A 26148-nucleotide genomic window follows, 5' to 3' on the forward strand; every position below is an offset into this window, starting at 1 on the left:
CTCCAATTATAAATAGACACATATTAGAAAATTGTACAATTATCAAGCAATTCAGCCTTCTCCAAACACCATTCCTTTGAACAAAATGGGTTAAGTGAAGTAGAGAACAGTGAAACATTTGTATATTTTATAATCATAAATGATTCACAACCCACATATTTGGCTCTCCAGGGATGATGTTGGAAGATGTAACATTTTATTTTGCCATGTAAAAGCAGTGCAAATCACTACTGGTTCCTAAAATGTATTTCAAATGGCAAAGGATATTTTAGATTTAAAAATGCCTTAGCAAAAAAAAAAAAAAAAAAAAAGAAAGAAAGGAAAAGAAAAACCCACCACCTTTACACTGCATAGAGTTAGTTTTCTTCTTTTCAATCATTTTGCTTCAACTGGTGAAAATTTTGTCAGTAGCCACCCCTTGGGACATACATGCGATAGCTTATTTCTTGTCTGGGGAAACTGGTTTTCCAGAAGCAAATTTTATATGTGAGGTAAATGAACTATTAGACTTCCTCTGTGAAATCAACTCCGAAGAATAAATTAGGGCTATTTTGTAGAGGGGCAGAGAGAATGCTGGAAGCTCAGTTGCTTTTATAGTTTGTATCTGGCTCTGCCACAGCAGGGATGTAGGGTGACCCTCATTAGGAGTCTCAGATGCATCAAAAGGGTGTGCCTAAGACATGGCACAGGAAGGAGGCTGTGTGCAGAGCATGCCCAGTGGGTTGCCTAAATTCATATTGGGTAGTGTGGAGCGTGGCAGATCATCAGACGCAGCAGGAAGAATTCTCATGTGACCCAGATGGCCAACGTTCCTGACACCAGGGGTTAAAGATGGGGAGGAGGAAGAGAAGAGTCAGAGAAAGCCAAAGGAAGCATCTGTCTTCTTGACCTGACTGAGAACTGACATATCCCTGGTTTCCTTCTCAGTCCCAGGAGGGAGAGATCGGCAGCTGTGTGGGATCAAGGCATTTGATCAGACTGCAGCTGTGAGACATTCTCTTCTGGAAGATCCCCCTGGCTCCAAGAGACAGGATGGGGACAGGTTGTGAGAATATCAATTCCCTGGGTAAAAGAAATGCAGGAGACCTTCTAATCTGAAGTTTTCGCCTTCAAAGAGTAGCAAAAAGATTATATATTTCCCTTAAAAATAAGGATAAAGAAGAATTAATCCAGTTTTCAATCCAGTCTTAGTAAAAGGAGAAAGCCCTCTAGAGCCCTCTAGCAACTACACTACGACACTCAGGATTCAATAAACCCTTGACTTAGTCTGCAGATTGCTTTGAGGCGATCTCTGCAGCTTGTCTACGTCTGTGGGTTCGCTGTAATCCATATTTGCCTTGATTAGTCTGTATTAATCAAATATATAGTATATAATAGTGATTCAGTCTATTTTATTTATCTATTTATACATTTACTTTCTCTACCAGAAGGGAAGCATAGTGAGAACTTAATTTTGTATATCCTCTACTTAGTAAAATGCCTTCTACTTGGTGGATAGTCCAACATCAATAAATGTCTGATGAGTAAGTGAACATATCCGGGACCTAGTGTTGGATGAGTGTATAGTTCTACAACTTCCTCATTCTGTCAAGCTGGAAAAAGGAGGCAACATGGCTATGTGGGAATTACGAGTCATGGAGCTGTGGTACAGTATTTTTGCTTTTCTTTGTTTATTCATTTGTTTTGTTTTGAGAGTGACCATACGTAGAACCAGAAAGGTTAAACCTTCCTTGGACTTATTTGAAAAAAGAATTGAATTGAAGGGGGGGAAACTCCTATTTCTGAAAGCTGATCCAACTGCCACCACAATCAAATTGCCATTTTTAAGAGGGAAATAAGGGAACATGCCTGCCTTGAGCAGAGGAAAGTTTTTTGATGGAGTCGGGGCTCCAACATGTCATGTCACGTGCCAAATACTGAAGTGTATCACCACTGTCCTAATTATTAAATTGAAGACAGCATTATAAAAAAGTATTATTGGAAACCAACAAGAATAAATCTTGGAGTTTGGACCCCTGCCACAGAACAGGGATGGGGGAAAGAAAGTATCATGTCTGAGGACAACCTGGCCTTTGTCCAACATGATGTTTACCAGATTGTTGACATTTGCTAGCAGAACCATGCTATTCATCACTGGGACAACTTGAAAAAAAAAAAGTACAATTCTCATTAGACTTTATTTCAGAAATGATTTTCTGGTAACATCTTAAGTAGAAGTTCATTTACTTCAATAAATAATCCGATTTTAAAGAAGATAAATTTCCATTTACAGATTTTGGGGGAACAAATAAATAATTCAGACTATCCTTGGAAATAATGCATTTAAATGGAAAACACAGAATTATATTAAAGGATACTCACCAAAAAATAATTACATTTAGAAAACCACTCTGCTCCTGTTACAATTGCTGAATTCATTTTATCTCAAAACTTGGCAACTTAAAAAGATAATTTTATTTTGCTCATTATTTAAGTACAGGAAATGTGAGCAGATCTCAGAAAGGCTGTTCTCGCTTGGGGTCTCTCAGGCATCGCAGTCAAGTGTTGGCTGGGGCCACGGCCATGGGGAGTCTAGCCTAGGCTCCACACCCAAGACAGCTCACTCTTGTAGCTGGAGTTGGTGCTGCTGTTCCCTGTGAGCTCAGCTGTTCTGTCAGCTGGAGTGTTTCACATGGCCTCTGCAGCAGGGTGGTCTCAGCTTACACAGGCTTTTTTACATAGCCCTTAGCCCCTGGCTGCCCCCCAGAGCAAGTGTCCCAGAAGAACTGGGTAGCAGCTGTACAACCTTTTCTGACCTGGACTCCAAAGTCATGCTGTGTGTCTCTTCTGGCCCATTCCATTAGATCATAGAGACATTATATCCCAGATTCCACAAGAGGAGAATTTGACCTCATCTTTTGGTGGGGTTGGGACTAGTTTGTATTGAATATTGGGACCAGGATGGGAGATACAATTAATGCCATCTTTGGAAAATGCAATTACCTCAATATGTATACAAAATGGATTTATATACATTTATAATGAGAAACACAGGCATAAATTGTATAATATATAGAAGGTCCACAGGTATTACACATCCCTGTGAAGGTCATTATTTAACAGTTGCAAACTACTTAAGAGGTCAAATCAATTATATGCACATTAATTTAAAACTTTATTTCATAGTTACTTAAACTTTGTACTTAAGATTGTAAGAAAGGCATTGAATCATATCTCAATGGCTTTCTTTCTGTTGTAGAATATCTTTTTGAAGCGAATTTTACCTGGCTAATCAATATTTCACTTAAAATGCTTATCTTACTTCCCATATAATTTGGGAATGACTATAAAATTCATTAGTTTCAATAACAGTGACTTAGTTAAAATCATATATAGTTAATAAGATCATATACACAGACAGAATTTAAGTTTTTTATTTAAAAGCTAAAGGTAAAAATATACTTAAGGTTGAATATTAATGGTTATTAATGGTTTCATACTCTTTGAGGATTTGTTTCAGTTCAAATGAACAATTTTCAACTAAAATAAAGTTTTTAATCACCTTGAAAGCACCTTTAGCTCTAGTATTTCTACCCCGGTCTACTTCATGCTCAGCATTTTCACATGAAGAGATAGCAGCAAGGGGATGCTAAGGTAAATGTTCTTAGTTATCTCTGGTTAGTGTCTGAGTTGATCTGAACTCAAAGCCCCTCTGATTCTAAAGATGATAATGCTGACCAAAACAAATAACCCAGCATAAACTAAGACTGATAGTTTACAAAGTCGCCAAAAGAGCGTACCATTTGCCACTATTAAACTAGAGTTAAATGGACCAGGACAGATTTGGGGAAGCTTAGTAATTTGTCGGGGAATATATGCTTGCTAAACGAGGGGTGACCAGCCAAAGGCAGAGCTTGGTAGACAAGCTCTTTAGAGACCCTGAACTTCGTGGGAACAATGACGGAGGCAACAAGACCACAAAGGGTCTGGTAGGAAGAGCCAACCCAGGAATAAGAGCTTTAAATAAAAAGTCTGCATGTGATCCCTGGGCAGAGCAGATTTCAGCTTTTGGGATAATATGCATTATAATTATGTTATCCAGGAAAAAAACAACCACTTTGTCATAGATTTACAGACTAAATAATCAGCAAGATAATCGGAGCTGCACCCTTTCATCTCTGTACTGATGATACTTCCAGGTGGGTAATGGAGGGCCTGCTCTGCATTCTGGTAGGAGATTATTTTGTAGAACAATAGAACAACTTACTGAATTCTCATGAAAATTCTGTGAAAGATGCAAGAAAACTGAGGCCTAGAAAGCGGAAGCAACTTGTTTGGGGATGTTAAGGATCAAGAAGAGGAACCAGGATGAAAATTCAAATACCAATCTTATTTAAGAATTGTAGAAACATTTAAAAATATACAAAACCCGCAAAACGTGGGGTGCCTGGGTGGCTCAGTGGTTTGAACATCTGCCTTTGGCTCGGGTCATGATCCGGGAATCTCTGGATTGAGCCCCGTGTGGTGCTCCCTGCTCGGCGGGGAGTCTGCTTCTCCCGCTCCCACTCCCCCTGCTCAAGCTCTCTCTGTCAAATAAATAAATGAAATCTTAAAAAAAAAAAAAAAAGAAAAGAAACAAACCTGCAAAATGAGAGACTCTGGTGCACCCGTCACCCAGCTCTCAACATGGAACAACGAATGCCAGTATTTTTCTATGTATCTCCACCCACCTTCCCCCTTCCATTTTATTTCGAAGCAAATTCCAGATGTCACGTCATTTTATCCAACAATATGTCCATACGTTTCTCTGAAAGATGAAAGCTCTTAATTAATACAATCATAACTATCAGATCACATCTAAAATGTAAAATTATTTAATATCAAATATTCATTCTGAGTACACATTTTCAATTGTCTCGTAAATATTAGAAATGGTTTATTTTACAGTTCCTATGAATTAGGATCCGAATGAAGTACACATATTGTAATCATTTAAATAGCTTTTAAGTCTCTTTTAAACTCTTTGGAAAACTTACATTTCTTTACTTTTTCTTACAGTTTCTTTGCAGTTTATCTGCTGAATTGTTGCATTTCTTCTTCCCTTCTGGTAACCATCAGTTTACTTTCTGTAATTAAGAGTTTGTGTCTTTATTTGTCTCTCTCTTCTTTTGTTCCCCTTTACATGTTTGTTTGTTTCTTAAATTCCAACCTGTGAGTGAAATCATGTGTTTGTCTATCTCTGACTGACTTATTTCACTTAGCATTACGTTCTCTAGCTCCATCCATTTCATTTCAAATGGCAAGATTTCATTCTTTTTAATGGATGAATAATATTCTATTTTATATCTGTATGATATAAAAATATCTATATCTATCTATTTATCTATCTATATAGATAGATATCACATCTTCTTAATCGGTGGACACCTGGGCTGCTTCCATATCTTGGCTATTGCAAATAATGCTGCTATAAACATGGGGGTGTATATATCCCTTTGAATTTGTATTCTTGTATTCTTTGGGTAGATGCCAAGTAGTGTGATTGTTGGATCATAAGGTAGTTCTATTTTTAATTTTTTGAGGAATGTACATACTGTCTTCCATATTGGCTGCCCCAGTTTGATCCCCACCAACAGGGCAAGAAGGTTCCTTTTTCTCTACATCCTCACCAATGCCTGTATTTTCTTGTGTTGTTGATTTTAGCCATTCTAATAGGTGTTAAGGTGATATCTCATGGTTTTATTTTATTTTATTTTATTTATTTATTTGACGGACAGAGATTACAAGCAGGCAGAGAGGCAGGCAGAGAGAGAGGAGGAAGCAGGCTCCCTGCTGAGCAAAGAGCCGGATGCAGGGCTAGATCCCAGGACCCTGACATGACCTGAGCCAAAGGCAGAGGCTTTAACCCACTGAGCCACCCAGGTGCCCCAATATCTCACGGTTTTAATTTGCATTTACCTAATGATGAGTGATGTTGAGAATTTTTTCTTTTCTTCTCTTTTCTTTAAGATTTTATTTATTTATTTGACAGAGAGAGACATAGTGACAAAAGGAATACAGGCAAGGGGAGGGGAAGAGGGAGAAGCAGACTTCCTGCTGAGCAGGGAGCCCAATGTGGGACTCAATCCCAGGACTCTGGGATCATGACCTGAGCCGAAGGCAGACCCTTAAAGACTGAGCCACCCAGGCGCCTTGGGAATCTTTTCATGTGTCTGTTGGTCATCTGGATGTCTTCTTTGGAGAAATATCTGTTTATATATTCTGTCCATTTTTAAATTAGCATTGTTGAATCCATTTCTTTAGCAGACTGAAGCATGTACCTGTGACTGTTTCTTCTAAATTGGGAGTTACATCTAGAGGCTTAACCAGATTCAATATTCATTATTTGCTTGATTGTTTTTGACAATACTTATGCATAAATGAGGGTCTGTTTCTCCATCCAAAGGTTTATAATTGGTGTCTTCCCATGAGAAATATATGTCATACTGAGAAACTGTACCATTGGATCAGTTATCATGTGGGACGGGAAGGATAGTAGCATTCAGACACATGTAGCCAAAAGTTCCTCACAAATATGTCAAAGACACAGAAGACATTGAGAGAAATTTTCAGATGCAGATAATGGAGATGACATATTTGATGGTAATATTTATTCCTAAAATATTTCTGGCCAACCAAGAAACAGAAGGAAAATTACTATTATTATAGCCAGTTGTATTCAAGTACTTCCAAGGAAAATGAGAACCATTGTGAAAGCAGGATCTGAAGACAGGATTGTACCAAAACATAGCAGGAAAGATCTTGAAGCTATGACCATGAACTTTTCACCATGGGACAGCAGGAAAGACTATAATTTTAAAACTAATCAATCAGTTGGGGTGCCTGGGTGGCTCAGTGGGTTAAAGCCTCTGCCTTCAGCTCAGGTCGTGATCTCAGGGTCCTGGGATGGAGCCCCACACCAGGCTCTCTGCTCAGCGGGGAGCCTGCTTCCCCCCTCTCTCTGCCTGCTTCTCTGCTTACTTGTGATCTCTCTCTCTCTCTCTCTCTCTCTCTGTGTTAAATAAATAAATAAAATCTTAAAAAAAACCTAATCAATCAAAAAGATACCTTTATATATGAAGCGGTAAGATCACAACTCTCACGAAATATAGTCATTTGTCCCTGCTCTTCCGGAACTTACAGAAAAGAAAGAAAACTAAAGTGCAGGACAATACCTCATGAGCTTATATACAAACAGGAGTTTGGCAGGGGCTATGTGGTCGCCATTGTCTGGTGTGGTTAGGATGAATATTCTAGAGGAGAGGGGTAAAGGGGTTGTTAGAGCACTTTTAGAGGTTGTGAGAATGAAGCTCGAAGGACATGAGTGGGTGGAATATTCCGTGAAACAGAAATTATAAGAACAAAAGCAAAAACGAATAGTTAAGAATAAGCATGGTATGTTCAAGGAACAGTATAGATCAACTTCTTTAAAAAAAATACACACTGTCTACAAGTACATATGGCATGTTGCATAATTCTAGAGTGGGGTCTCATACCATCTTGTTCTTGGTTTAGATTAAACATGAGACACCTTAGTGAAGCCATATAATTTCTCTTTTTTTTTAATAGAAGTTTTTTTGTTTTTTTGTTTTTGTTTTTGCTTTTGTTTTTAATATTTTATTTATTTATTTGACAGAGAGAGAGAGAGATCACAAGTAGGCAGAGAGGCAGGCAGGAAGCAGGCTCCCTGCTGAGCAGAGAGCCTGATGCTGGGCTCGATCCCAGGACCCTGAGATCATGACCTGAGCCAAGGCAGAGGATTTAACCCACTGAGCCACCCAGGCACCCCAAAGTCAAATAATTTCATTTGATTTCTGTTTCTTTACCCATAAAAGGAAGTATTGGACTAATTTAGAAGTTCTTTGATTTCTGGGACCATTGAGATTGTTTGAATGTTGAACAAGTTAATTTCTTATAAGGTGAAAACCAAATTAAACAAAATAACAACAACCTGCCATCTGCTTATTATAATGATTTTTAAGAAGGTATATTTAATACAGAAGCAGAAGCTAGTTTCAGAAATGTGTGTATCCATGTATGTGAGTATGTGCGTATGTGTAATTTATATTAAAACTAACTTCATTGCACTCATTTGTTTTTCTAATTTTGTTATAGACTGATAAGAACCTCATTATAGAGTTTATCTGATCAGCATTTGGAATCATAGACTCGCTGTTACTTAATAGTCCTTCCCTTTGTGACATTCTAAGAACTCATAACTAGGGTAATGTCCCTGTTTTACTCTGCCTGTAGTTGTTGGAAAAGCTAGTTGACAGTGCAATGCCCTGGCTAGACCTTAAATGTAACAGTATGTTCTTGCATCTGATGTCAGAATAAATACAAAGTTTTTATAAAAATATGAATATGTAAAATCCCTGAGATGGATATAAATTTACTAGTAACTCAGAGAAGATAGTAGGGTTATGATTTTAATCATTAAAGTGACTTTCTAAGCATTAAAATGTGAATATCCCAAGCTTTAAGATTTTTTTATGCTAAATCTTCCAAAAAAATAATGTATACAATTCACCCCAAGACGTTCCTAAAATTCTAGAAGGACAACATAACCAAATTGTTAGCCAAGCAGATATATCATTTTTTCCCTCCACAACTGAAATTTATCTGCACTTTAGGTTTGAACAAATGTTAAAAGAGTCACTGGGATTTAAGTTCAATAATGTATAAAAGTGAGCATAAGTGGAAATTAAAACTTTGACAAAGAAGCCCGTGGAGTAATAATGAAATGTAGGCAGTTAACTTTTTTTTTTTTCCAAATGAAAGGCAATGTGTCTTTACTTGGTTGGAGAACACTAATTATCAAAGATTTGGCAGAGGACTGCCACTCCTAATTGCATGAAATTATCAAACTGACATTTCTGAAAATGGCAGTGATCATGACTGCATAATGCCGTTAAAAATCCTCCTGCAAGATAGCTGTTTATCACCGAAAACACTTCACTCTTGTCATTTCTCTGTGAACTGTTTCTGTAGTAAGTTCTTGGAATATATTTATGTATGTTTAGAATCACATGCATTTTGATATTTAAATTTATAACAGTTGATCTCTGAATTGGATACTAGATTTTTTTTCCCCCACTATCAACAGAGTCATGTGAGTAAAAAAGTTATTTGCAGAGAACTTAGAAGGTAGGTGATTTCAGATACACTTTCTGTAATTTTCATGGAGGACTTGAAGACAGCACGATGACTACCATGATAATTGAACAGCACACACTTACGTAAGGTTCAAAATTGAAAAGACATCTTTCCAACATAACAATTGCATTCCCTGTTACAGTTTTCCTTTTAACTGAAAGCTGTAGATTAATTATATTTTCTACAGGGATGTGGGCAATTTCTGTCTTGGTCATGCTGTGTTCTCAGAACCTGATAAACTGATGATGTCTAGGAGGTATTCTATTGGCTTTGTTGAGTGAATGAAAGAATTCCAGCTTCAAGTACGATGGAGAGGTGGAAAAACTTTTCTGATGTATGTTATGCAATCTCAAATACAGAAAAGATCACATGAATTTGATAGAATTTTAATAGAATATCAAATTTCTGCTTAACTTCCTACATCAATATGAAACAAAGCCAATGGAAGAGACAGAAGCATTTTGAATGTACCTCTGTGGCAATGGTAGATTAGGTCAGATGGATCTTCAATGATTTGGCTAAAGCTCTTCTCTACTAAATGGTATATTTATGTAGAAAGGCATAAATTTAGAAATCACATGCACTTAACACTGATCAAAGGAATTATTTTCTTTTTTTAATTTCTTTTTTTTTTTTTTATTTTTTATTTTCAGCATAACAGTACTCATTATTTTTGCACCACACCCAGTGCTCCATGCAATCCGTGCCCTCTCTAATACCCACCACCTGCTTCCCCCAACCTCCCACCCCCCTTCAAACCCCTCAGATTGTTTTTCAGAGTCCGTAGTCTCTCATGGTTCACCTCCACTTCCAATTTTCCCCAACTCCCTTCTCCTCTCTAACTCCCCTTGTCCTCCATGCTATTTGTTATGCTCCACAAATAAGTGAAACCATATGATAATTGACTCTCTCTGCTTGACTTATTTCACTCAGCATATTATTTTCTAAAACAAGAACAATGAGGTAACACCCTAATGTGCCCTGAGAGTTTTCAGCCACTCTCTTACAAAATATGAATTTTAGTTTTCACAGCAAAGTAATTACATGGAAAAAATAATGTGATCAGTGTATGATTTTAAAAAATATATAGAGCATTTGACTTCTTTGGAAAGGATAAAGCAGATATTTTAAACTATCGTCGATGTAATCCCTAGAAGAAGAAAAATATGGTAGTGGTAAAACTTTCATTGCAACATTGATTTTTTGGTGAGCACGTCCTTTGTGATTCTGTGGTCCTGCGTCCCTCTTACTGACTGCATATTTCTTTTACTGTCACACAAGGTCTGGAAAAAGTGCCAAAAGATCTTCCCCCTGACACTACGCTGCTTGACTTGCAAAACAACAAAATAACCGAAATCAAAGATGGGGACTTCAAGAACCTGAAGAACCTTCATGTAAGAGTTCTGTGTTTGTTTGTTTGTTTTTGAGTTGTAACAAGATCTGACTCACAGGATTCTTCAAAACAAGGCTAGGAGTACTATATGGTAATAAATAAGCACAGAAGCATTTATTAAATCCTCTATTTAGGGGATGAGAGGGGAGCAAAGCATCATATTCATTAACCCCTAAAAAAATCAGCCAATTTTCTTACATTTACCCCACATATCTTTGGTCTTTATATCCTAAAAAATACTTCATATCATAGTCTTCTCTTACATTTCATGAATTAAAGTCTTTATCTTCCTAGGTAGATTCTATTTCAATATTGGAGCAAAATACAAAATGGATTACTGAACTTAGTATTAGTTTATCTCTTTGGTCTTCTTTCATTAGTTTTCTAAGAGGTGCCAATGTTGTAAAGGCTCAAAGATTAGCACCAAGAGAAAAAGGGATAGCCATCTGTAGTTTACTTAGTAAATATAATTCTATCTTCAAATATCTATATATCTACAGCTTGCTTTGTATTTAGAACTTTGCTTATTGCATTCTTATCTGTATCTGTGCTTTAATTGTGATTTTTATTTACCTCTACTCTATTATGTCACACATCCAGTCTACCAAACAGGATTCCAGCAGAAAATTGGTGGCACTCTCTAAAGTGTTCACAGAGAAGGTTTTACTGAAGGGATGATTTGCAGAGGGATATAGGAACCAACGAAGCATTATGAAACACCCAAGCCCACCTTGAAAGAGGTGGGGAGCCGTAGTCCTACCTCCTCATTTCCTGTCTGTGTCTCCTATAGGTGAACCTAACTGGGGGCCAGGGTCAAGATCATCTGGGTGAAGTAGTTCCCAGAGTTTATCTTCCCAGGACACAAAGGAAGCTCACAAAGAACGAAGAATGAGTATAACTATAGTTGGGAGAGGGTGTGTGGTAAATGGAGGATGACCAACCCCATCAAATAGGGTTCAGCATTGCTAAGGCAGCCTTCTGTCAGAGTAAGTGCATTGTCTTTTCAGGTAGGGGATCAGAATCCTAATAAACTGTATGCTCTAGTCCAGCTCTCTACCTGTGAGATAAATAGAATGTAGTTTACCCTCAGAATATCATTGCACATTTAGTATAAATAAGCCAACCTTCAATGTCCAAAATAAATACTGCAAGTCTCACTGTCTCTGTATTCGACTCTGGTAGACCACTCTTGAAGTATTAAGTCTGGTCCTGGGCATAACATTTTAAGGAGGGCATTAACTGTTGAGTATCCATAGAATGGTTATCATGAGGATAAAGAATTTGGAAACCATGTCTGATAGGCAGAGTTGACAGAGATATGGATGCCCAAACTGAGTGAAAGAGGACGTGAGTGACAATTTTGAAGGGCCATGCTGGAAAAGAGAAATTGAATTTACTTGCTTCAACTGTAAGATGACAGAATTGTCCTCTTGACAACTGAGTGGAAATTTCAGGGAAGCAGAGTTTTCCTCAACATTAGAAATACAATGTATAGGGGGCACCTGGGTGGTTCAGTCATTAGGTGTCTGCCTTCGGCTCAGGTCATGATCCCAGGGTCCTGGGATCAAGTCCCGCATCGGGCTCCCCGCTCAGCGGGAGGCCTGCTTCTCCCTCTCCCACTCTCCCTGCTTGTGTTCCCTTCTCTCGTTGTGCCTCTCTCTGTCAAATAAATAAAATCTTTAAAAAAAAATGCAATGTATAGTGTTAGAAGTTTCAGAAAACAATGGAGAGAATTGTTTAGTTATGAGTGACCTATATGTAGAGATAAGTTTACAGGTTCTTATGATGAATATCAGAGAAATACATTTTTAAGGTTGGGAGTATAAACAGAAAACTCTAATTTCAGATCCATTTAGTTCTTGTAACCATTATAGAAAATAATTGAAGGGATGTATAGTAAGAATAGGCAATACATGTAAATATAAAAATAAGACATCTGGCTGGTATGCTTTAGAATAAGAAATAGAGATTCAAGGGAAATAATGTAATGTAAAATAAACTGGTCATCCTATGTTATAGAATTAATATAATCAGGACAAGATTTAGATACCAACTTTCTGACAGCTAGGGTGAGAAAAGCAATAAACACCTACTAGGAGAAAATATACCATATTCTTAGAAGGTTGTAAGGATTTTTTCCTTAAGATTTTAAGATTCTCTATGGAACAATTAATATAAACAAAAGTGGCAAATAAAATGGCATAGTCAGCTTATTGAAGTGTCCAACCATAGGAGACCAATGTAATATAAGTAGTGAATGCTATCAGACAGATCAGACATATCCTACATCAGGTGACCAGTATGTGAGAGAATATGGGACAAAGGATTTTTTAGAGGGGTAGCAGAATTTTGAAAGGAAGAGAAGGAAAAGAGGGTTTTCTCTACAAAAGGAAAGGAAAGAAGAAAATAAGCAGATAGGAGGTGGCTAGAGTGAAAGACAGGCTAGAAAAAGTGAGGATAAGGCTTGAGCTAGAGATTTCAAATCTTGAACCAGTAGGATCCATCTTCACTGTTAGGATGCCAGGCCTGAGCCCCAACCCACCTTTTCTCCGCCTCCATGGTATGCTTTCCCTGGGAGTGGGACAATGGTGATACCAACAAGGTTTGTCAATGACTATTTAAACTATCACCAGATCTGTTAAAAGATTAATTAAGAAAAAATATTATTTTCAATGAACTAAAATTTAAAACTTCATTTTATTTTTATAAGTTTACCCTAAAGCTAATTTTTTAAGGGAGGAAAATTCTCTTACTTGAATCCTAACTTTCTATATTGTTAAGTATAATCTAAATAATTTATTTAAACTCTGTGTGGCCTTAAATAAGAGATATCTGTTTCTGTGACACTGTCATTAAATCTGGCATTTGTAATAATATGTTCTTTCTTTTCCATGTTTCTTTCTCTGTATGTTTTAGGCAACTACCATCTTAGCAATCTCTTTCTACTTCAAAGTATACATGGAGGAGAGGAAGAGTTTATTAGAGCTTCCAACTCTTCAGAGGATGTTAAACAGCTATTTTTCTCTTACTCTTTCATTCATGATAGTTTCTATCCTTGTTATTATGCAAATAAACATTATAATTTCAGCCAGGAAAGCCACACTTGAATGAAAAGGAGGATGAGAAGTGAAACTTCAGCAATGATTAAAATAGAAAGGATTTGACAGAATGCTTCCTCTCTTCTCAATAGTTTTATCATTTTAGACTCTGTCTCATGATGAGTAGTATATTCTGTGCAAGAATAGTTTTATACTCGTATGTAATCAAAAAACACAGTTATCCTGCGAAATAATGGAAAATTAAATATTACAGTGCTAACATTTAATATATTTCCTTTGAATTCATGCTCAAAAAATCTAGTCAGGGAGGTTTTTTTAACTAAAAATAAAATATTTTTGAAGATTGAGTATTAGTAAACACTTGTCTAGCAATTACTATATACTAGGCTTAATACCTATACACACTCACTTACTAATTTTCACAACCATTCTTTTGAGGTGGACACTCTTAATAACGCCTTTATACAGAAGAGGACACCCGGGTACAGAAAGGTTACTTAGTCACGCACTATAAGTCACGCACGTTCATTGTCACTCACAAATAAGAGCCAAATGTTGAGACTGAAACTCAGGAGCACTGTGAATTGAGTCTGTTAATTGCCTATAAAAATGATAGTAACCATACAATTCCTTAAAACCATACCTGATGCAGTGTAAACCGTATATAAGTGACTTTGGAGAAAACTACATCATATTAAGTCAGGTTTCAAGATTATTTTCTTCCAATTTTATTGAACTATAATTGCCATACAGCAGTGTGTAAGTTTAAGGTGTATAGCATAATGACTTCATATATTGCAAAATGATCACCACAATAAGTTTAGTTAACATACACCATATATAATATTATATATATATGTATATATATATACATATATATATACACACACACATAAATATATACATATAAAACATTTTCATATATATATATATATATATATATATATATATATATATATATGAAAAGAAAAAAATGTTTTTTTCCTTGTGAGGAGAACTTTTAGCTTACTCTCTTAGCAACCTTCAACTATACCATGCCACAATGTTGGCTATAGTCATCATGTTGTACCTTACCTCTCCTGTCCTTATACACTTTAAAACTTCAAGTTTGTTTCTTTTGATCTCCTTCTTGGATGAAGGTGGTGAAAATGCTTTTATTCCTACTTTCACTCATTTCCATTGCCAGTCGCCTTCTTCATCACCTCTCCCCTACCTCCCAGGCTAGATCCCTTTTTCTTTAGTTACCAAAGAAGTAGGCCATCCTGGTTTTTGAGGCTGTGCTTCAATTTTATCTCTCCTCCTCTGACTTCTATACCATCTTTGCAAAGTCATGATAAACTGATTCTGCTTGTCTTTTACCTTTTCTTTTCTTCTTCTCTGTTTTTACTTTTATTTGAATTTGTTTTATGCAGAATTGACTCCCAGACCACAAATTTTTGTTTCTTAAGTATCTTCTGGGATATCTTTTTCCTCTGTGCAACTGCCTCTTCTGGTTTAAGATCTTTCTGCTTTTTCAGTGAGGATCATCTCAGTGAGGCAGGGAGAGCTCCTGCAGGGAGGGGTTCATCGGCTGTGAGTCCTGTCAATTCAACACTGCGTCTCGGGAGCTTTGTTCCCTGGGATGTGCTCAATGACCAGAGAATCTACAATTCTTAAGTTCAGCAATACTCTCTGCATTTTTAAGCATGTGCAGTAAGAATTCAGTACTCTTTTTGGGCCATCTGTGTCCAGACTGACTGTTTGGCCCGGGGCTCACCTACTAACTCCACCATTGTAGGGACCGGGTGGCACACATGGCTTCCCCAAAGTGACATCCTTCAGATACTTGGTGGCTTTTCCGATATGCATGCCCTTGATGGCTTAGGCAGTTTCATATGCGTTCTTAAAGCAAACACAAAGATTTGAACACCCTGATTTGCATGATCTTGTAGGATTTTCTGGGCCAAGTGAATAGTGAACCATTTTGGAGATCACCTTGGGTTGTTTACAGGAAGAGCTTTCTGCTTTTCATCAGCTGATCTCCTGAAGAATACCTGAGGTTCACCTTTGACTTTTTCTCTGGTTTAGCTGGCCTTTTGCATTAGCCAATGGAATTAGTTTTCTTTTGTTTTCCCATCTCAACATCTTGTCATTGCCTGTTATAATTGTAAGGGTGCTTTCTTAAATACATATCACTGTGTATGGCACTAACATCAACCATCTTTAAGCAATACTGTATTTACACAATTAACTTTTTTTCACCTGTGGATTTTTCTTTAAGGTGGTTTTATTAAAGCATGGGGACAGGACCCAATGGCAGAAAGAGCTGCCTTACCTATGGATCTGTTTTATGTGAAATTCTAATTCATATAGGTATTAAGATTTTACCTCATTATGACTAAAATTTACATAGTTTATTTATGTTACAATTTTTTTTTAATTTGAAAGCACAAATGTTGCCATTTGAAAGGTGCTTTGCAAATAAGTCTATATACATTATCAGGTATGGCCTGTAGGTGCTATTATTATTCCCACTGTACTGAAGAAATAATTGGGGCAAATGTCACACAACCCCCAGGACTTAAGAGCAGACACTACTGTGGCATGCTCATAGGTAGAGGCATCATCTAGTTATTATCTAGTTTAAAAAAGATGATATTTTATTAGCAGAAATGTCAGATAATAGATCATCAGGGTGATTCTTCATACTAGGTTTTGATATTTAACATAAAATAATCAGATTTTCAGACCATGTTGAATGCATTGAATGATATCTAGCTTTCAGAGTTGTCTTCCATAGATAGCAATAGAATATCTCCTCTTTCTTCATAATTAAGCATCTGCCACTTTGGGTGTCTTTCAATGATGCAAGTCCTCTTAAACCTCTCCTCTGGCTCTAGCTTTTACTAATTTCCTGGACATTTTGCTGGTTGATATTAATTTCCTATGACTTTAACTCTCATGTGTTTTTTAATTTTCTGTAATATTCATTGGAATTTCCTGGGGTTTTGTTTTAATCAACCCATCATCTTTTAGGATTAGCTGAAAAACTATTACTTAGAAGGACTTTTAGTTAGTCAAGTAATGTGAACTCCATGAGCATATACATGTGTTAACTAACCAGCTGTTACCTTCAGAAAGTATTCCTGCATTTCTGAATCTGGAAGTTCTCATTGTTTTCTTTTTTTGTCCCTGTGCTTTTCATATATGCACATAAATCCACTACAATTGAAAATGAGGTTTCTTAGACCATACTCAAATGATCCTGAATTCCTTAGGATTAATTGATAGAAAATTTAGAATAATAAGAAGAATGGTTCTATAGACATATGTATCATTGGAAGAGAAAGAGGTATCCAAAAATAAGCTCAGCAATAGCTATACATATACCAGTAATGAATGAGAAGCAATTTTGCAGAAATAAAAATTTAAGAATTACCAAATATGTTAGCATATTTGGCTACATAAAACCTGTATATGTAAAAAGGACAAAAACAGAAGAAAAATATATTAAAGCTCTGCATTTCATATTAATTACATCTTTATTTTCTGTAGACCAATTATTAAAATATATTAAAACTTACTAAAATGAGTAGTATTGTGATCAGGTAATCCTTTCTTTCCAAAAAGTACAGAAAACAGTAGCAGAACAAAAGGAAGTTCATTTAAACTTTCAAGTGACAAAGAAATGCAAAGAAATTATAATGAGGTACAACATGGTGTATTACTTTGACAAACTTTTTGAAAAAAATAGATCTAAATTTATAAGGCTGCAAGAAAGCACAAAATTTTTACTTTTTGCGTTGCTGATGGTAATATAAATTGGTGTCACCATTTGGTACTGGAATTCATGGCAGCAGTCAATGAAGATGGATTTTAGGCTGGGGGATGGATGCCCGTGGCGCTGGATTCTTTTTTGGTATCTCGGGTTACTCTTGTAGTTTCAATCTTTAGAAGTATTAACTGTTTAAAAATTAAGTGTCTATCTATGTATCTATATTATAACCTATAACCTATATCTCATCACCTTTATTCCTGATGCTCCTGATGTTCAGATCCTCATACACTTCTTAAGTGAAAGAGTCACATTTGCTTAATTTTTTCTGATTTCTTGCAATATATATAATATTTGATTTTTTCTAATTTCTTGCTATATATATATATAGAGAGAGAGAGAGAGAGAGCGAGAGAGAGCGAGAGAGAGAGAGAGTTGAAATTAAGGTGTTGTTTTTGTTCATCATCTATAGACGTTGATTCTTGTCAACAACAAAATTAGCAAAATCAGCCCTGGAGCATTCACACCTTTGTTGAAATTGGAACGACTTTATCTATCCAAGAATCATCTGAAGGAATTGCCAGAAAAAATGCCCAAAACTCTTCAGGAGCTGCGTGCCCATGAGAATGAGATCACCAAAGTGCGGAAAGCTGTGTTCAATGGACTGAACCAGATGATCGTCATAGGTACAGATATTCTTAAAACTCTAAGGCCAGGATTGAAGGTCCACCTTAGAAGATTCCAAGTAAGCTATAGCTGCAGGAGGTAGACCAGCCAGAGCTTACATATCTTTAGCCTGTAGGAGTAACAGTAGCAAAATCGGCAGAAATGAGATTTGGAATCGTACCTTACAATGTTTTTGTTTCTCGTCCTCGAGGATCTGAGAATGTGGAGAAGTTCTAGGGCCAAAGTCACCCTACTGTATGCCCAAGATGCGAGATGGAATTAGGTAGTGATTGATTAGAGTTATGTGGGGATACCTTTCCATCATGGGAATTGTTTCTATTCTGAACATGTGTAAATCACTCGCTTTAAAAAATGTGTTCTAACGTTTTGCTCCATGTGTGGTAAAGATGGTGATTTTATAATTGGCTTACAAGATGCTAATATTTCAAATTATTTCATATTTTAATTCATCTCAGGAAAGTAATAACACCATAATAAGTGTGACTTATTAACACGTGTTTTTGTTGATTTCTGTGCAATCCTGTGTATGTACTTTAAATAATCTTGTTATTGTTTTCATCACTATTGCTTTTCCCATAAATCTTTGTTTTCTTATTGTGTTTGTTGTTTGTTTTAAAAAAAAGAAAATTTTGCCTCAGTTTGCTATCCCTTTGAAGAGTGTATCCTTTAATTTCTCTTTGGTTTCTCAGTCAAGTTGTTATCAACCCACATTTCTCTTAAAATCCTTGTTGAAACAGACCCTACTCTGATTTGCAATATCCTAATATTGTCCGCTAAAGCTTTGTATTTATTGCGTTTGTAGAACTGGGCACCAACCCACTGAAGAGCTCGGGAATTGAAAATGGAGCCTTCCAGGGAATGAAGAAGCTGTCCTATATCCGCATTGCTGACACCAATATAACCACCATCCCTCAAGGTGACAGAAAACTCTCCAAAGCAGTCTGAACAACTAAATCTTAAAACTTTAACATTAAAAAAAAATTGTTTTGGAAATTTAAATGGTGACTGAAGTAGCCAATGTTATTGCTGGTAAATTGTTTACCCTTGAAAGTATTTCTTTTGAGCCTAGATGACCCCTGGGCCATCGAGGCCCACAGTAGAGATGGCTAGACCCTTCTACCTATTAAGTCTCTTCTAAGATATAACTTAACACACAATGATTTCATATTAAATAATTGTGATAAAAGAGAAGAATTGTGATAGCACTAATGTACAATTATTTAAAAAATAGAATACCTTAGTGGCATTAAAAAAGAAGATACATGACGTACCTTGAAATTGAGCCAATTTTTACTTCGAGTCTGCAATCTTTTAGTGAATTCCTTTCCATCATAGGACATCTCAGGCCTTAAGAGTAAGAGCATCCACAGAGGTCATGCTCTTGTATGATAATGCCGGTTGTATGTTGTACAGTGGGGATTTTGGTCTGTATGGTTGAGTTCAGTTTGTCCCTAATTGGCTCTAAGGCCTTGGGCAAGTTTATTCAATACTTACGCCTCAATTTCTTTATTTTAAAAAATATTTTATTTATTTATTTGACAGAGAGAGAAAACATAAGGAGGTAGAGCAGGAGGCAGAGAGAGAGGGTGAAGCAGGCTCCCCACTGAGCAGGGAGCCCTACGCAGAGCTCGATTCCAGGACCCTGGGATCATGACCTGAGTCAAAGGCAGCCGCTTAACCAACTGAGCCACTCAGGTGCCCCTGCCTCAATTTCTTTATTCATGAATGTGTAATAGCATTAGTTTGCCTTAAAATTAAGTAACTAATTAGAGAAATATCTGGTATTCAAATAAGTAGTAGATTAATATTACCTTTTATTATTTCTTAAAATTATTTTGACACTCATTTTGCTTAGGCAAAGTACCAAATACCAGAGACAGGACAATGAATAGGGTCTATTACCTAACTTCAAGGAGCTTATCACCCAGAGCAAAGCCAGACAGGTCAGCAACAGTCATCACATGGCCTCATGCTAAGGGTTCCCTGGGGGAGGCAAGGAAGCCAATCTTTGTGAATCAGAAAAGAAATCAACTCACCAAAAAAGCAATTCCTCTAATTCTCACATTTTCCCTGCTCCAGGGTTTTAGTCTCACAAAAGCCCCTCTGTATTATCAAATTTTCTCCTCCATCTGGCCCTTTCTCAGCTTAGATATCTCGTTCTTGGACTGGGTACAAAGTGTAGGTCCTTGCCCACAGAAAACAATTACCCTTCACTGTACTTCCACAGAAACTCAGCTTCCAAGAAGATATATTCCATAGAATGGTTTCTTACCACCCCTTGCTCTCTCCACAGTCTTTTTGATACCGAAGATGTTTTTATGCCCATAATAGTAACTGCTGGTATAGATTAGATAGATAGATAGATGATGGATAAATGATAGATAGATAGAGATTGATCTACAGTTTTTGAAGCACCTTCATGTTGGGCCTCCAACTTGTTGTATCATAATAAGTGGTTTTATTTTTTTGTTTCTTTTTTAAATCCCCACTGCAGATGTGTACATATCTATATCTATATTTATTATATGTTATATATATTAATATTATCTCGAGTGCAGATGTGTATATATTTATATTTTTAATATATTTTTATATTTTAATAATATTTTAAAATTTAAATTATATTTTTATATATTACATGTACACATGTAATATATGCAATGCCCAAATCTATAGAGCTGTAGGAAATGGAGTAGAAAAGCTGGAATTTAAAGTCTGGGTCTTTTCCACTACTTCATGCTGCTAAATGACTTGCATTAAACACAGTCTTTGATTTTGCTCTCCTTCTTAATGCATCCTCCAAAATATGCCTCGGGAACACATTTCATCACTTAGTGACCTGTATTTGTTATTTCTCCTCCCTACCCTAGGTGGTCTTTTCTCACCATCTCTAGCTTACTTTTATGTATTAAACACTTACTATAAAAATTATAGTAACGAAGTTTTGCTAAGCACTTACTAATACCAGGTATTGTGCCAAAAGCTTTTTATTGATTCTTTGCTATGAATCTCAAACCATTCCTCTATAGTAATATTATCATACCTGCTTAATAAATGAGGAAAATGAAGCTTAAAGACATGAAGTACATCGTGCCCAAGGTCCTGGGGCTAGGAGGTGGCCAAGCCAGGACTGTGCTGTGCTGACATGAGTCATGGGCATGACCATTGTACTCTGCTGCCAACTTAAGTACTCCCGCCTGTGCATATTTATGCCAACAAAACAGATAAGTCTGCTTTTCCTAGGCTTGACCCTTATGCCTGTATAGCACTATCCTCTGGGAGTCTTTTTTTTTTTTTAAGATTTTATTTATTTATTTGACAGACAAAGATCACAAGTAGGCAGAGAGGCAGGCAGAGATAGAGGAGGAAGCAGGCTCCCTGCTGAGCAGAGAGCCTGATGTGGGGCTCGATCCCAGGACCCTGGGATCATGACCTGAGCTGAAGGCAGAGGCTTTAACCCACTGAACCACCCAGGTGTCCTCCTCTGGGAGTCTTAATGTCCACACACTATCTACCATCAATGATGGAAACACATGGCAGTGGAGTGAAGTGGAGAGTTATGAATTCTCCACGTAGACCACATGGCTGGCAGGTCTGATTCCACCACTTAGTTGTTCTGTGACTTCAGGCTAATTTTTGCACATCTCCAAACCTCAGTTTTGCTGTCTGTGAAATGGAGTTGTTAATGACCCCTGTCTTCTAGGATATTTATGAGAATTAATAAACACAAATAAGATGCATAATGTGCAAACATAGTAGCTGGCCCAAAGTAAGCACTTAATATATTTATCTTAAAAATGCGAAGGGAAATGAAAGGGAAAAAAAGGAGGTAGACTATAGGTTCTTAGCTAAATATTACTACGGTGGCAAATGATTCTGGTATTCTTGATAAATTTGCCTCTCTCTATCCTATTGCAGTTTTCTTCCACTGTCAAACTTTCTCCTGGTTATCACTTCCCTTTTGGGAAACTGATGCTGTAGAAGGGAAGACACTTAGAAAGTAGGTAGGGTTTGGGACACGATGATGATTGTTATTCTAGAGACAGTACATTTTTAAAAACATCTTTTCATGGTGATAGGGAAGAAAAGATGTGTATTCAATTGCTTTGTTTTATATATTCATTCATTAATTACATGTAGGAATATTTTAAAAATCCACATTTATTTATTCTAAGGAGATTCGAGAGGTTGAAATCCCTTATTCCAAGAGTGACTGTGGTCTCCTGGTATTTAGTCATAAGAATGACTCAATTGTGATTTTGCTACTAGACTCCAAGACCAGGTTCTTGAGCCTCCATGTCATGAAAATGAACACCAGACTCAAGAGAAAGAATGCTGGTGGAGTTTATAGAGATAGCATACCTGCAAGGGAGCCGACTGGAAAGAGGAAGGGGTATTGTGCAAAGAATAGAAAAGCCACTTTTCCAGAGGGCGGGAAGGGAGTAGGGAAGCATTCTTCAATCCCATGGTCATTAACTTGTGGTCATTACTTCTCAGTGGACACAAGATAATCACAGGATGTCTTTCTCCAAGGTTGACATTCTTTTAGGGGTCCTGAAAAATAATAATACTTGTACAAGTAGGCTTTAAATTGTTGCTTCTAATTTTGCCCAGACACCCATTACTCCTAACAACTATTATCTCATTTGTTCATTTTCCCAGAAGGAGGTATTTGTCTCTAAGCCTATGGAAACTTTTAACCTTGGCCTCAGACCAGTGCTTCCAGGAGTTAAGTCCCTCTTGGTTTTCCTACACTGTCTCCATTTCATTCCCTTCAGTTAAAAGCATGCTATTTGAACTCTCTTTGACCATCTGAGATCATATTACTTCCCTACGTGGCAGCTAGATAACCTCCAAAATTTGTAACTTGGAGTCTCCGTTTCTTCATCAATGGAAGGGAGGTTCACAAAAAATAATTTGTAAACTGAAAAAGTTAAATGAGCTAAGCTAGAAAAAGTGCCAGTATCCGTGTTTGCTACATGACAGACTTTCTGTGAGTAGCTTAGCATTTCCCACACAAAACATCATGCTGTAGAGAAACTAACAATAAGTTTAAATCAAATACGGACTAAACTTTTACATGAAAGAGATGGTATGGACAGAATTCAGGGGTGGGCCATGAAAATTTTCTTACCAAACATAACCTACAGTTTCCCAACTTTGTTCCTTATGGACAGATAACCAACACTCTCTGCTAAGCAGATGTTAGTTTGACATATAACTGATTTGCTCTTTTCTTTGTACTTGTGGCTATTCTTGTAAGTGGAACAATATGCTCTTTAAAAAGCCATATAAAAGCATCGTATATCCTCAGATGGCAGGAGGAAATGAAAATAAAATATTTAAACTTTTATATTAATATTACTAAATGTTTAGAAATCATAGCCTTTCGAGAAATATTACTCAGAGGTTTCACGGATACTTTAGATCTAAAATTATTTCCCCAGGTGTTCTACATATGGCCAATCACTTGATTCTAGGCCTCTGCATTCCTCTTGTGTAAAGAAACAGTCTTGATTTAAAAGATCCAAGTCAGCTTTAGCTCTTTCTACACATCCACGTTGTAGAGGCATTCGAGTTTTGTTTCATTTGTTTTTTAATGTGGAAAAGCCCATTAAGACTAAGGCCAACGCGGTTTATGAAGTGTTAGTTTTTTTTTTTTTTTTAAGATTTTATTTATTTATTTATTTGACAGAGAGAAAGAGATCACAAGTAGGCAGAGAGATAGGCACAGAGAGGGGGAAGCGGGCTCCCTGCTGAGCAGAGAGCCCAATGCGGGGCTCGATTCCAGGACCCTGGGATCATGACCTGAGCCAAAGGCAGAGGCTTTAACCCACTGAGCCACCCAGGCGCCCCATGAAGTGTTCGTTATTAATGACACCCATTACTGAAATACTTCATTAAATTTGTATATAGGTTTAACTTACACATAATTTCTCTATTACAGTTCAAATGCTTATCTCATTTTACCTTTGTGGTCTTTTATCAGTGACAGTATTAGCTTAGTAACAAAGGTGGAGGAAATTAATGAGATTCAGGGTTTGACTTCAGTTCTACGACAGTATCCTAACAGTTACTAGGACAAAAATCTACTACGTGATAAAGATAGTCCACGTTTCTGTTAAAATCAATCTACGAGAAAAGTAAAACTTGCTTGTCCTACTTCCCAAAGCATCTATTATTATGAAAGAGATGAAGAAAAAGATAGAAAGCAAAACTGATGGAAAAGATGAAAAGCAAATCCTTTGAAGCTCTGTGTCTTTCAGCAAGTTGGTTGCCTACTGCTTGTTAAGTCCGTCTACATCCTGTAATTACGTTTCTCTGCTAATTTAACATTCTGTATTTCTCTATTCCAGGTCTTCCTCCTTCCCTTACTGAATTACATCTGGAAGGCAACAAAATCACCAAAGTTGATGCATCCAGCCTGAAAGGACTGAATAATCTGGCTAAGTAATAATATTCTTTCATGACCTTTTATCAGTAGAATGGCCAGATGTATTAGTGCCTGCATGTTCCGAATTAGAAACACAATGGGCGGTTGGTTACTCTTTTTGTTGTTGGTCCTAACAAACTCAGACCTTAGGAGGCCCAATTGCTTCTTTAAAAAACAATGAAATAGCATACTTACCATAACCATGAAGATTATTTACCATATTGTTTTTAGATTAAGACATATCTTATGTACCTGGTAACTGATTAAGTCAGTATGTTCCTTCAATATATTCTAACTTAGTTGCATTAAACAGAAGGTCAAGTAAATTATAACAGTGTTTAGAATTTGAAAATGCCTTAAAATGAAAGTTACCAGATCATGGACATACTGGGCATCCCACCCTATGGTATTGGAATAATTATGATGAGATTCTCTCACTTCTGTTCTTTGAAGAGTTTAAAATGTCTCTGGACATCTAGCGTAGTCTAACAAAAGAAGTTATTATTTTTTTAACAAAAAATCAACTTTTTTTTTTCCCTGATAGATAATAATTCGTTCCTTTTCTGCTTTCTAGTCTAACTTTAACCTTTCTACATTAACAATCTGGTTAAGTAATAAAAAAAGGGAATGCTTGCTAACTATTTGCTTTATCTTCAAGAAGCACTGGGCTCTTGAATGGTATTACAGAATGTTCTTACAAAGGAGCACGGTGTTATGCCAAATTGACTCACTCCTCTTTTATCTTAAAAATTTTATGGTAGATAAATAAATATAAAGTATATCATTTATCCTTGAGAATTGGCTAAGACCAGATAATGTATAATACATCTTTTCTCATTTCTGTGGAGATTTCCAGTGAGCCAGTGGATGGTAAGGGCTAAAGGTGAGCCTGTACCTGTGACTCTAGCTGTCCTTTCTTACCCTCCTGTCTCCAGTGATAAGAAATAATTTATCTAGGGATGCCTGGGTAACTCAGTGGATTAAAGCCTCTGCCTTCGGCTCAGGTGGTGATCCCAGGGTCCTGGGATCGAGCGCCGCATCGGGCTCTCTGCTTAGCAGGGAGCCTGCTTCCCTTCCTCTCTGCCTGCCCCTTTGCCTACTTGTAATCTCTGTCTGACAAATATATAAATAAATAAATAATCTTTAAAAAAAAAAGGAATCATTTATCTAAAGATACTTGAATTACAGTCTCTAATACAGCAAATATATTTTGAAAGAGTATTAGGCATCACTGACCTTTCTTTGTGATTTGGTCCCTCTAACTGCAGAACAATGTAGGAAGACAATTTGCATTGCCTATTTTATAGAATGATCTTTAGGATGGCCAGTGGTAGTTGCAGTAGTAATAGTAGAGATGAACAATAATCTAATTCCAAATATGGTAAATCATTAATAATATCTGTACCTTTTTAGAAGAAAAATTCATTTTGTAATGAAAGTGGTATGGAGATTTTTTAAAAATTCCATTCATTAAATGGAACAGACTGACTCAAGTGGCCAAGCAAACTTTTCTGACTTGAATTTATCAGACAAATTTCCTTTTGGAATCAAGCCTTGAAAAATCTGTCTATGAAACCATCACATCCTCATGTTGTTTATTCTTCACTGATGTTGGAACATGAAAGGTATTTTGGTGTTGAGCATCAAA

General features: G+C 36.7%; 1 protein-coding gene across 2 annotated transcripts in view; it reads left to right on the plus strand.

The window, feature by feature from the left end:
* The window catches only part of LOC111142130 (decorin), a 42623-nt gene that overhangs the window by 9292 nt on the left and 7183 nt on the right, over positions 1 to 26148 (plus strand). For both annotated transcript variants that reach the window (XM_022495108.1, XM_022495109.1), the window contains exons 3-6: positions 10456 to 10568; positions 17853 to 18066; positions 18870 to 18983; positions 24424 to 24517. In XM_022495108.1, coding sequence (XP_022350816.1) covers positions 10456 to 10568; positions 17853 to 18066; positions 18870 to 18983; positions 24424 to 24517 — 535 coding nt within the window. The remainder of the gene's footprint in view (positions 1 to 10455; positions 10569 to 17852; positions 18067 to 18869; positions 18984 to 24423; positions 24518 to 26148) is intronic.

Source organism: Enhydra lutris, unplaced genomic scaffold, assembly GCF_002288905.1.
Source record: "Enhydra lutris kenyoni isolate GAN:26980312 unplaced genomic scaffold, ASM228890v2 scaffoldscaffold7, whole genome shotgun sequence".
NCBI classification, from domain to species: domain Eukaryota; kingdom Metazoa; phylum Chordata; class Mammalia; order Carnivora; family Mustelidae; genus Enhydra; species Enhydra lutris.